The sequence below is a fragment of the Nomascus leucogenys genome, chromosome 7b (genome assembly GCF_006542625.1).
Source record: "Nomascus leucogenys isolate Asia chromosome 7b, Asia_NLE_v1, whole genome shotgun sequence".
Taxonomy (NCBI): Eukaryota; Metazoa; Chordata; class Mammalia; order Primates; family Hylobatidae; genus Nomascus; species Nomascus leucogenys.
In genome coordinates this window covers 87,435,621-87,448,670 of record NC_044387.1, presented here as the reverse complement: position 1 = coordinate 87,448,670, position 13,050 = coordinate 87,435,621, and the positions used below count along the sequence as shown (strand labels likewise).

The 13,050-nt window shown below is 33.1% G+C and overlaps 1 protein-coding gene across 7 annotated transcripts in view; it reads left to right on the top strand.

Moving 5' to 3' along the window:
- Positions 1-13,050, top strand: part of SPOCK3 (SPARC (osteonectin), cwcv and kazal like domains proteoglycan 3) — a 480,219-nt gene that overhangs the window by 189,934 nt on the left and 277,235 nt on the right. For 5 of the 7 annotated variants that reach the window (XM_030816303.1, XM_030816301.1, XM_030816302.1 and 2 more), the window contains one exon: positions 1,114-1,159. The exons of 1 other annotated variant lie outside the window; for it this stretch is intronic. In XM_030816303.1, the coding sequence (XP_030672163.1) occupies positions 1,114-1,159 (46 nt within the window). Of the gene's footprint in view, positions 1-1,003; positions 1,010-1,113; positions 1,160-13,050 lie in introns of those variants that run through there. One more of the 7 variants, XM_030816305.1, reaches the window with a different exon arrangement.

Below are 13,050 nucleotides of genomic sequence, written 5' to 3'. Positions count from 1 at the left end.
TAATGGGAACAATGTACACTATTCAGGTGATGGTTACACTACAAGCTGAGACTTCACCACTATGTGATATTCATGTAACAAAACTGCATTTATATCCCTTACATTTATACAAAGAGAAAGAATATCTGCTTACCCCTTTTGAGTTCTGTAGCTTCTGTAGCTTTCCAATTAACTGACTTGAGTGGTCTAACAGTTTAGAGATTGGAAATGTTACAGCTTCACCATGATGTGCTACTCTCTTCTGGCAGGTTACCATAGTGACAACAGTATGTTAATTTCAACAGTGACATCTTTTTAATTTATAATAAAATATGATATTAATGAGGAACTTTTATAAGACTTTTAGAGTGGTAAAAACAAGAAATAAATAGACATAGTCTATTTGGCCCTACTTTTTAAAAATTCTTTTCAGTGTACATTGCCCTACATTTGTGCTGTACTGTCGTATTTACTAAGTATATTGTAAATATATTGCATTGGTTCTTTTCCATATTAAAGAATTAAACTTTAGGCAGGACTTAATTAGGTGTGCATTTTTTTCAACCTCTAGATTGCATTTTGATGAACTCCTTAGATATTCGATTAGCAAGAGAATGATTTGCATAAAGCATGTTTACACTCCATGGGCCACTGCAGAATCACTTGGTATTTTCCCTGCTGAATTAATAGTTCCACTTACTGTTATACTAGGGGACAATGAAGTTGTATAATTGGAAATTGGTAAGATACTTTATAGCTTATTAGTTTTAGGTAATTATCTGCCTGTTATATTATGCACTGAATTGTAATTGAAAATATTGCATTGTAATATTCAGGAGAAATGGCAACCAAAAATAGTTAAATTGTTATAGTAACCACTGACTTGCAATGAAAATGAACAGGTTTATTGAAAGACATTTCTGTAACTTGTAAACAGTGTGTTCCTTTTTGATAACTATTCTTTTTCTCTTCTTTTTTATTTTTATTTATTTATTTTATAATTTGCTGCTTGCCATTGCAGGAAGTAGAGGTTTGTATACCGCTTCTGTGTTTCATATTTAATTTTAGATTTTATATGAACCCTTGCATTTTAATTACTCATATACACTCAATTCACATTATTTTCCCCCTTAGGATGATTATTTTCGCACTTGGAGTCCGGGAAAACCCTTCAATCAGGGTAAGAATCTAACTATTTTAAAATAAAAATCTTTACATGTTCATAATCATTGTACTTTTAGAAATGATATTTATTGTCTGGTTAAGCTTGAAAATACTAAATAGAAGAGCTTACATAAGTGGAAAAATTTATGCAATAATTACTTACATTTCAGCATAATATTTTTAGAAGTAAGCTAATTAGTTATCATGATTATGTCAGGATGTCTTTTATTTTTAGATACATGTTTTAGATGGCTGATTTGGGCTTCTGAACCTTACCAGGTTTATTTTTATCAATAGATACAAGACACTTCATCCAGTTTTCAAGTACATTCACTGGGCAATAGATTAATTTGTACAAACTTTTAAAACAAATGACGTTTTTTTGCCTCTTTTCCAGTTAATGAAAGGTTTCCTTTAAGATGAGTAAATTAGTAATTAGACTCAGCTGGGGTCTTAACAAACCCCAAAAGGAAAAGTGTTATACAAAATTAGGGCTTCCCCACCTCTTTTCGAACAGTTTGCAATTCTGATTAACTTACCTTTAAAAGGAAAACAGGAAATAGGGATGAAAATGAAAATACTTCTACATGTGCAATGAGAATGGATACATCAAGCCCCAAGCAATCATAGTTACATAAATGACTAAAGAGATTTGTTTACTAAAGTTCACATTTAAAAAGTATCTTACTTTGAAAGTTTCTTTTTGTAACTTTCTATAGTCTGTGCAAAGTAGAAAAAAAATTTCTTCTTTACATAGAGTATATAGTAACCGTGCAAAGGATAATACTTTGTGAAGTAGTCAGACTTCAAAATAGAAGTCTTTGTAAGAGTGTTTAGGTAAGTGATTAGATGATGAAGACACAATATGTTATTTAAAGGAGCTCAGAGTATTTTGCTATGTTCCCAGATTTTTACTTAATATTTGGGGTGAATGCTACAACCACCAAGCTGTATAAGTGAGAAACCAGTTGTGTGGACCTAGATATAGACCATCATCAACATTGGTATTAACATGGAGTCTGACACAGTCATTCAAATATAATATCTTCTTAAAATGACTTTTTTCCTTATATATTTCATTTGATTTCACTATTATCCAGTGTTTGTTTGTGAGATCAGCATTTTAAAATTCTAAAAGAATTAATTTTGAATTTGTTACTAATAAGCCAAGCCAATGCTCTAAAACACAGGCGATAAAAAAATAATGACATGCAGACAGAGATGTTATTTACTGGCTTTCTTGGGAAATGAATTTTTATGATGGAATCCCAAACCTTGTAAAATGGGTGCTAGCTGTGGAATTTGTCATACTTGGTGCATCCAGTTATAATAAAGATGCTTTTATTTTCCTTTGTGTGTGCATGACAATGTGTTGAATGGCAATTTATATCTCATAAAAAAAGAATGCTATTTGAGAGTCTTCCAATTAGGGATACGAGATTGATTTGCTTTAATATTAAGAGAGGTTTTTAACCTACTAACTTAAAAATATTATGTTTATCAGGCAGGGATAAGCTTATGACATGATAATAGCTAATATTTATGAAGAATGTCCTATTTTGAGTCACTACTCCAAGTGTTTCATATATATTACTTAATTTAGTTGTTATAACCCTGCAAGGTAGATGAAGAAGTTAAGATATTTAAAGAAGTTAGTTAAGCTCCTGCTCAGGTTATATTCCTATGGTGTGGCACAGTGGAGATCCAGATTCAGTCAGTCTGAGCCCCCAAACCTGTTTCCTAACTGCTATGCAATATTACCACTCATATGATAACACTAACAAGCAATAATGGCATCCTGATGGTATTTTGTTTTGAAGTTTATGCTTTAAAAATGCATTTACTTGAACAAAGCTTTATTTCTATATGTTAAAACAATATTTTTTAGACTATCCGATCTCAAGTTTTGATTTCTTGAACGTATATAGTTGGTAAACATGTAAGAAAGTTTTGTATCAAAAAATAAAAATCGAACAAAAATTAGATGGAGATATGTGTATTTGTTTTTGGCTTTGAGTCAAATTAACCAACCTAGTTGTAGACCACACTGAGGAGTGAGCAAAATAATCCTATTTCCATCTAAATAGTGTCCATCATCTAGATAGAAGAGACGTGAGATATGTTCATTTCTAGTATGTTTCTTGCTTTTTTGATGACAGACTCTTCCTTCAAGTATTATTTTCAAAAGCTTATTGGTGTATTGAACATAAAATTATTTAAAATACTTATTATGAGTATTTTTAGTTTTTAATTTACCATGTTTTTCACTGAATTATGGACATCCATATTAGATCACTATAAGTTGATTTTCCCCTATTTCATTTTTAAGAGGTTTGCATGTTTCCTAAAAAAAGTGAAAAAATAGTTACCTTGTCATTATATTTTTATACTGGTATTTATACTATTTTAATGATCAATATATCCATTTAAAGTTATCTTTTATTTCAATTTCTATAGAATGCACCATAAAGCATGCAGAAATTAAAGTATCACCAATGAAAATGTTAATTAATATTTTATAATATGAATGGTATAAATTCTCAGCACAAAACTCCTTTCTACATATGCATACATATGCATACCAATACATACATACATACATAAACATATCGATTACATATTTACACTTGGACAGACACATTTACACTTGCAAATTTGCTTCTAGATAAAATCAACTAATTGTTTGTGTACACCTGATCTACCTTTTGGTTTAACCGTGACATATTTTTCATCTCATTTAAGTTTCTTTTAATCAATCATTTTTCCAGTTTCTTTATGTTTTACCACTAAAACAGTAAGAGTTTTGGGGAAATAAAATGTTTTCAAATGAGCTTAAGTAAAAACTATTTTGATGATGGTAAATCTGCTGCAAAATGAACTAAAGCATGCCAATGCCAACAATATATTGGTCTGGGCATCTCCACGCTGATTTTTCTGTGATATTACTTCTCTTCATTAGTGCAGTTAATCATGAGTTGACATGACAGAAATTACCTGAAAAATTGTTTTGATGAGGACATACATCTTGAATAAGGCATAAAATGTATATGCTTTTAAATTATGATAAATAAACTGAAGGGAAAATGCATGTGTGAACCTAGGTGGTAGCGTGGTAAAGATTTTAAACAATTTAATCAATGCTTTAGATGAATATGCTGTAGCTTTCAAAAATAAATATTCACATCTTTCCATTCGCTGTGTTAAATCTGCCTTGTTTGTGGTCATGGATTGATATTGGTGTGTAACAGATACATCAGTAAAGTTCCTAGCAGTGAATCTTGACAGTTGCTCAGAGAATCTGCTTGAACTGAGGTACCCTATCTACAAGGATCACCTTTTATTTAAATGTTGTTTTCCCCAGCACATGATAAATATCATAAATCTCTAGGTGTCCTAAGGTGAAAGATTTAGAAGGAAAACATGCTTTCTAGGTTTTCCTAACTTTGCTATCCAAAGGAGCTTGGAGTGTCCCTACTTGGTATCTTCCATGGCAGTAAATTATTATGAATAGAGTAGAAGTGAAGATCAATATACAGAGATCCAGAGATATAAGAACAAACCCGTTTCATTTTTTGATGTGTTCCTCCTGCTCCTGCACGTTTTTGGGGATCTTGAATTAGGGGCAAGAAGTGTAGCTGTGGCTTAGGTCGGCACCCTTCTGTCTTTTCTCAGCAGTTTCGTTGTGTGCATTCTTCTTAAATCAGAGCCTCTCAGGAAGGGCAGCTGAACTCCTAGTGATTCATTAGATTGCAGTTAATTCTTTTTTTTAAATTTATTTGTTTATTTATTTATTTTTGAGATGGAGTCTCGCTCTGTTTCCCAGGCTGGAGTGCAGTGGCCTGATCTCGGCTCATTGCAACCTCCGCCTCCTGGGTTCAAGCAATTCTCCTGCTTCAGCCTCCTGAGTAGCTGGGATTACAGGCACCCTCCACCACACCTGGCTAATTTTAGCATTTTTAGTAGTGACAGGGTTTCACCATGTTGGCCAGGCTGGTCTCCAACTCCTGAACTCAAGTGATCTGCCCCTTGGCCTCCCAAAGTGCTGGGATTACTTGCGTGAGCCACGGCATGTGGCCAAGATTGCAGCTAAACTTATAACTAGAGGAAGCATTCTGGCAAGGATTAGAGAGTCCGGAGAAGGGCAATTGTAAGAAAAAAATAACCAGCTCTTTGGAAGGGCAGTCGTGTGTTTAGCCATATACTTATCCATTGTATTTATCGCTTCAGAATCATTTCTTAGAGCTTTATCTGATTCCCATCATTTTTTCCATCCATTTGCAAAACGTCTCACATATAATAACAGTCACAGCCTGATATGTCCTTTTGCAATCAGTATTTGGCTACAAAGGAAAAGCTGCTGAGATTTCATCTGGAGCTTTTATTCCCTTCAATGAACAGAGCTGTTCATAGTATTATGGGTGTAATTATTTCTGAAACTGAAAAAGACTAGTGTTTGAGGAAATGCACCCCTAACTTAGCTTCCTCTTCTTAAAATGCATTATTATTATGCTTCTTAAGGAATAGGTTATGTAGATTAGACAATGTCAATTTTGGCTGTCTCCCAGATGCCTTTAATTTTTACTTATATACATGAGTATCATTTATTTTTTATGTTTTGAGATGGCATTTATTGATAGTATTCCGAAACAATAGAAAGGTCTGATCCATGCTTCACAATAGGGGCATGGTGGTATCATAATGCTGCTTTGTTTAAGAGCTTGGGGACTTTTGGCATTTTTCTAGTGGAAAAATTGGTGTTCCCAGTATTGAAATTCAGTGGAGGCAACATGCAAGGATGATTACATGATTACAGTATTTTCTGAAAGTGATTTCAGTCATTTAGAAATGTAAATTCTGAGCCTTTATTTGATTGAACCATTATTTGATTAATTCACATGATTTAGGAGTTTTGAATATTTTTGGACAAGTTCCCTGTTTAGACATTCAAATTCTAATAGTCTTATCAATGTATATATCCTACATTTGTTGTATCATCCATATTGGCAACCTTAGATCATAGAAGTCCTTTGTATCCCTGAGGAAAACCTGCTAAGAAATTATATTCAACCTAGAAACCAACAGTAAATGTCCATTTACTCTATGTCAGATTTAGTACCTAAGAACTGCATAGGGCTTCTAAACAAGAAATTTATTCCATTATCCAATTCTTCTTTATACAATAATGGTGTTTCATTTGTTTTACACCACAGCCCATAAAATATAGCACCAAAAATCTTAGATTGTTTTGCTCTATACCAAATGAAGGTATATGTTCCATAAAATAATAAATACTATGTAAAGGTCTGTGTTTTTAATTCATAAGGTAAAATCAAGATTACTATGTAATACTTGATTTGCTTCATATCACATTAGCCTACATAGGTGTGCAAGAAGGCAAATTATATCTATTTTCCATTTCCTTATATGTTATTAAACTAATCAAATATATAGAGCAGGAAATTAATCAAATTAATTTAGAAGGTGTTCAGTGATTTAAGAAACAATACTCTTCACAAGCTGACCCTGACTTTCAGGAGGTGGAATGACAATGGCAGAATTTAACTGAAGACTCACAGTCTAGAAATGGAACCACTGCTCTTTTGACAGGTGCCACCTCAGTGGCATCACTGGAAAGTCCAGATTGCCTGACACTTTGATAACCAATGATTGGGGGTCAGGTCAAAGTCAGGGTCGGCTTGTGAAAAGTTGTTAAACAACATGCCAAGTGTGAAATGTCAACCCTCACTCTAAACTTTACCTGTTCAGAGCATCAGATGAAGACTGAGTTTTACAGTGGTTTTCTGTGTTTTGCTAGTCCATTGAAGAAGGGAGTTTGAAAGTTATATGCTGCTAACGATTGTCTGCCCATGTCCTTCCTGAAATAGAAAGTATCTTTAATAAAGCTGGACACAGTTTGTCTTGGAAAAAATAAAAGAAAGAAACAATATTATTATCTCAAGCCTTGTTAATCTAACAAGCAAGAAGTATTATAAAGATTGAAAAAAATTCTGGACATACATAGAAAGTCATACATTTACCAGGAGGCCTCTGCTGGCTAGAGAAGTGATTCTCAGTCCTTGCTGTGCAGGAGAATTACTTCACACTCATTTAAAAAGTATAGTTGTCTAGGCTTGATCCCTGAATGTTTTGATTCAATTGATCTCTTGATCCCTGAATGTGCATTCATATCATTTTGCAATCATTGTTATTATCCATCTCCAGGACCCTTTTCATCTTCCCATTAATGACTATCTTCAGTTTATTGGGTATGAACTGAAACTATACATGCATTGGAAAATAACTCTCCATTCTCCCTTCCCCTCACCACTTGGCAACCCCAATTGTACTTTCTGTTTCTTTGAATTTGACTTTTCCAGACATCTCCTATAAGTGGAATCATACAATCTTTGCCCTTTTGTGATTCACTTATTTCACTTAGTGTAATGTCTTCAAGGCTCAGCCATGTTGTGGCATGTGTCAGAATTTCCCACTTTTTAAGGCTGAGTAATATTTTATTGTATGTATATCCCACATTTTGTTTCTCTATCTATCCATAGACACTTATGTTACATCCACCTTTTGGCTATTGTGAATAATGCTTCAATGAATGTGTGTGTCTAAATATGTTTGGGTCTCTGCTTTCAGTTCTCTTGGTTATATACCTGGAAATGGAATTGCTGGATCATATGGTAATTATATTTATTTGGGAAACAACCATATTGTTCTCGATAGCAACTGCATGCGTTTATATTCCCACCAGCAATCCACAGTGTTCCAATTTTTCCTCATCCTTGTCAACATTTTTTTTTTAATTAAAATCTATCCTAATGGTTGTGAATGTGATTGTGTTTCAAACTCCAAAATTTGTTATTTTATGCAGGTATAGTAGAGAATCGTAGGGTACTAGCAATGGCTTATCAAAATAATTCATTTCTGTCATTTCCTTCAGTAGTACTGAGTCAAAAGAGTTCTTCTTATGAAAACATTCCAAAGTGTCAGAGAATTTTAACTAATCTATTCGCTTTTCAGATCTGGTGCTAGAAGCAGGTACCAAAGGGCTTTGAGAATAAATTGTGGGAAGCAAGAAAACCCCCAGAGAAAAATCATTGCCTCCATTGAACAACCACTCCCTATATGTCAAGTATTTTATAGAAGACACTTACACTACCTTAAAAAGTAGATACAAAGCTAGTAAGTGGTGTAGCAGAGGTTTCGAATTTTGTATTTGTGGTTTTGAAGGACATTTACTCTTTTGTTATGAAATATAATTAGCTTACCTGGTTTATTTCTCAACTCAGACTATACCCTTTTCATGAGAAGACATGGTGGGAATGGCACAGGTGAACACAGGCAGCTAAAGGGTCAATCATTTGGCATATGTTGTTGAATCATATTTAGAATTGTTCCACAAGAGAAGATATGAGGTGTTTGTAACTTGTATTCTAATTTTTCGAATCTAGAAATACAGTGTTTTAAACTGAGTGCCTCTAATGTCTGATCTTTATAAATGATCTTTAAATAAATTGAGCATTCATCTGATAATACATCACTTAATATCTGGATTTTAGAGCATGATTTTTCTGATTCTAATGAATATTTTATACCAAATATTATTTAGAAGTCCTTTCTCAAGTCAAAATAAATCTATTTGCACTGGTCCTCGAACTGACTCATGGTCTATATAAAAAAGAGGTGATATAATCTGAGTTTGTATTTCAAAATCCTCATCGAGACACCAGCGAGTCTAGTGTGTTTGTTTGCTTTCACATAAACTGTCTAAAAGTTCCATATGTAATCAACCTGTACTTTACTTCCAGTCTTTAGACAGTATACTTTGTTTTGTGGAGAAGCTAATATCCTAAAGAATTTGCTAATATTGTACCCACTTTACTTACAAATGTTTTATAATTCAGTTTTGAATCTTTTTTATTAGTAAGTAGGGAAATAACTCAAAGACAATAAAAACCTCAAAGATGCTTGAACCCAGGAGGCAGAGGTTGCAGTGAGCCGAAATCGTGCCATTGCACTCCAGCCTGGGTGACAAGAGCAAAACTCTGACTCAAAAAAAAAAAAAAGGAAAAGAAAATTAACTTTTCTTGAAATGTATTGGAATATGCCGTGCTTCTATCTTTGCATATCTGATCATCTCCATAGGTTTAGGATTTAACTTTCATATGAAAAAAAGCTAAGTGATTTTTCAGTTAACATTTCTCATTACAGAACTAGATAAATTATCTTTTTATGGTTCAACCACCAGTAATTCTTCAAAGTAAACAAGCACTTTTACATAAATATCTGCCCCCACATATGTATCTATCATTATTTATCCATGATGTCATGATGATTATTGTGTAATTAATTGTGCCAAAATTACAAGGATAAATAAAAATGAATGAAGGATAAATAAATATACTATGACTGCTCAATTCTTCAATCCCAGTTGTATTGAGATTGCATCTAACTGGATCCTTCTACTTAATCAGAAATGAATTAATATGGCCTTAGATTTAGAAACCTATAAAATTATCTTCACTAAAACAAGTTTCTCACTATGACTGCTCAATTCTTCAATCCCAGTTGTATTGAGATTGCATCTAACTGGATCCTTCTACTTAATCAGAAATGAATTAATATGGCCTTAGATTTAGAAACCTATAAAATTATCTTCACTAAAACAAGTTTCTCTCTATTACATATTTTTGACCATGGAAATATTCTTTTACAATTTATGTGTTAGCTGAAAATATGTTTTTCTAAGGCATTTGTTATGAAAGGAAATACTATTTCCTGAGCTGTTGAAGTTTCCAGGTATGTTCAGTTTTATACAGTTGTCAGGATCTTCTAGCTTTCCTATCATCTGGATAACAAAATACTATGTAATCATATATATTAGGCATGTCTGGTTTCTTCCGACATTTATTTTAAAACCATATAAAATCATCTGTATTATACTTTCACTTTTGAAATATATCACACACTACTTTTTTTCTTTTGCATTTCTATAAATTACCTAAGAATCTACTATGTAAACTCTAGACTAATGCTTGTTTACATAGTCTTAGATGTCTAAAAAGATGATGAGTTGAACATATTTACTTCTACTATTGAATACTAGATGTTTTTAGACAATATAATTAATATATAATTATTTTAGGAAATTGTCTCTTACATGCTTTAATTAAGATAATGTCTAGTATTTTTATACACTTCTGTAACTTTCTAGAGGAAACCATATATGGAACTCAGGAATAGTTCTACTTAACATATTTTCTTTTCTTTTTTTTTTTTTTTTCTTTTCGTGACAAAGTATCTCTCAGGAGTGCAGTGACACGATCTTGGCTCACTGCAATCTCCGCCTCCCTTGTTCAAGCAATTTATTCTCCTGGCTCAGCCTCTGAAGTAACTGGGATTACAGGTGGACATCACCACACCTGGCTAAATTTTGTATTATGTAGAGATGGGCTTTTGCCATGTTGGCCAGGCTGGTTTCAAACTCCTGACCTCAAGTTATCTGCTGGCCTGGGTCTCCCAAAGTGCTGGGATTACAGGCGTGAGCCACAGCACTAGGGTTACTTAACATATTTTCAACCACCATTTAGCCTTCTCATTTAGTTTCAATTGTTATAAAATAGATAGTAAAGATAGTGGAATCCCCAGTGAAGACAAATATTAAAATGCCTATAGAAAAATCATTGTCTGACTGCCAAAGTTAGAATCTAAATTTTTATAGTGTCTTAAGTTTAGGTCAATAATGTTAAGTGAGTTGGCAAGCTTCATAAACCAACCAATCCAATAATTCTAACATAACCCATACATTCATATTATGCATTTTTCTTGGTGGCTTATTTTGGGAAATTCATACAATGATTTAAAAGTCATAATTTGTCCTTTGCAAAAAGAAACAAAAGTTTACGACTAGTTATCAATCAGTATGAACTTATATGTCTAGCCTCATCAGGTTGTTAGAATACATCTTCAGTTAAAAGCAAAATAGTACTTTCCTGATTTTTAAATCTTTAACTTTCTACTTAGTATAACTTCTCTCTACTCAAATTATTTTTATAGTTACCCTATTTTTAAAATACTCATTAGATGTTACAAGCAGTTAAATTTATGACAAGATGTCATCTATCAAACTCAAGCTCTACTTTCCCTATGAAGATGCCTCTTATGACTGTAAATGCGTTCTCTTTGAAGTTCACTATACTTATCTTCAGAAATGCCTGCCTTAGAATTGACTTGGTCTTTGTTTTGTGAGAGTTAATGTGCCTTCTTGATTGAGATCGTAAGCTCGTCAAAGTCCTAGCACATAGTTATATCTGTATGTCCCCTATAAGTCCTGTACCGTGGCAGATAAATATCATACTCTTCACGAGAGTCAAATTTAGACATTTCTCTTTCTCCATTTTGTTTCTGTTTCTGAGTCTTTGCTTCTGTCTCCCCACAACTTCTTTGTTACTTCAAGTCTAGTTTTAATAATCAGCCTTCCTCTTAACACTATTGTTTATTTCATGCTCACTGTGTACAATTATCTTACAATAAATCGAGTTTTAAAAATAAATACATAAGAATCTCAGAAAGGTGCCAGGTATGGTGGCTCATGCTTGTAATCCTAGCACTTTGGGAGACTGAGGTGGGTGGGTTATGAGGTAGGAGTTCGAGACCACCCTGGCCAACACAGTGAAACCTCATCTCTACTAAAAATATTAAAAAAATTAACCAGGTGTGGTGATGCATGCCTGCAGTCCCAGCTACTCAGGAGGCTGAGGCAGGAGAGTCGCTTGAACCCGGGTGGCAGAGGTTGCAGTGAGCCAAGATTGTAACACTGCACTCCAGCTTAAGCGACAGAGTGAGACTTTGTTAAAAAAAAAAAAAAAAAAAAAAAAGAATATCAGAAAGAAAAAAAGATAATACAGGAACAGCATAAATATTTGAAACAATAATGACATAATTTTTCAAAATTTGTGCCAGACAACAAGCTCTGATGCAGGAAGCTCAGGGAACACCAAGAAGAATAAATGCAAAAGAAAAACACCCACATCTAGGCATATTATTTTCAAGCTGCAGAAAATAAAGCAAAAGCAAAAACAAAACAAAACAAAACTCAAAAGAAGCCAGGCAGAAAGAGGGGAAACACATTTCCTGTAGAGAATCAAACACAAGAATCACATCGACTTTGCCTCAGAAACCATGCAAGCGAAAAGAGTGAGTCAAAAAATCAACATGCTGAAAGGGGGAAAAAAAAGTTAGAAGAATATACCCTGATGTACCCAGTTAAATTTTACTGTGAAAGTAAAGAAATAAAGAGTTGTCCAGACAAAGAAAATCAAGGGAATTTGTTGCCAGTAGATATACATGACTTGCAGGAAATATTAAAAGAAGTTCTTCAGAGACAAGGAAAATGATATAATTCAGAAACTCAGATCTACATAAAAAGGAAGGTTACTGAGAAAAGAACAAGGGAGTGTGAAATGAATAATTTTTTTTTACTTTTAGTTTATTTGATAGATTGTAGTTTGTTCAAAATTATAATAGCAACAGTGTATTCAAGTAGATACGCTTATATATCTGTCCTTATTTATGCTTATGTATAGATGAAATGAATGACAGCAAAGGTATGGAAAGAAGGAATTATAAATATTTTATTATTGTAAGGTACTTGCACTACCCATAAAGTGGTAGAGTATTATTTAGAAGTGGACATGGATTACTTATAAATACATGACACAAACTCTAGGGAAACTACTTAAAGTAGTATAATTTAAGTAGTAGAAACTACTTAAAGCAGAAGTATAATAAATATTCTATGAAATGAGAAAAATAGAATCCTAAAAAATGTTCAGTTAAAATCACAAAAGGCAAAAAATGAAAGAAAATAGAAACAAAGCACAAACTAACAAATAGAAA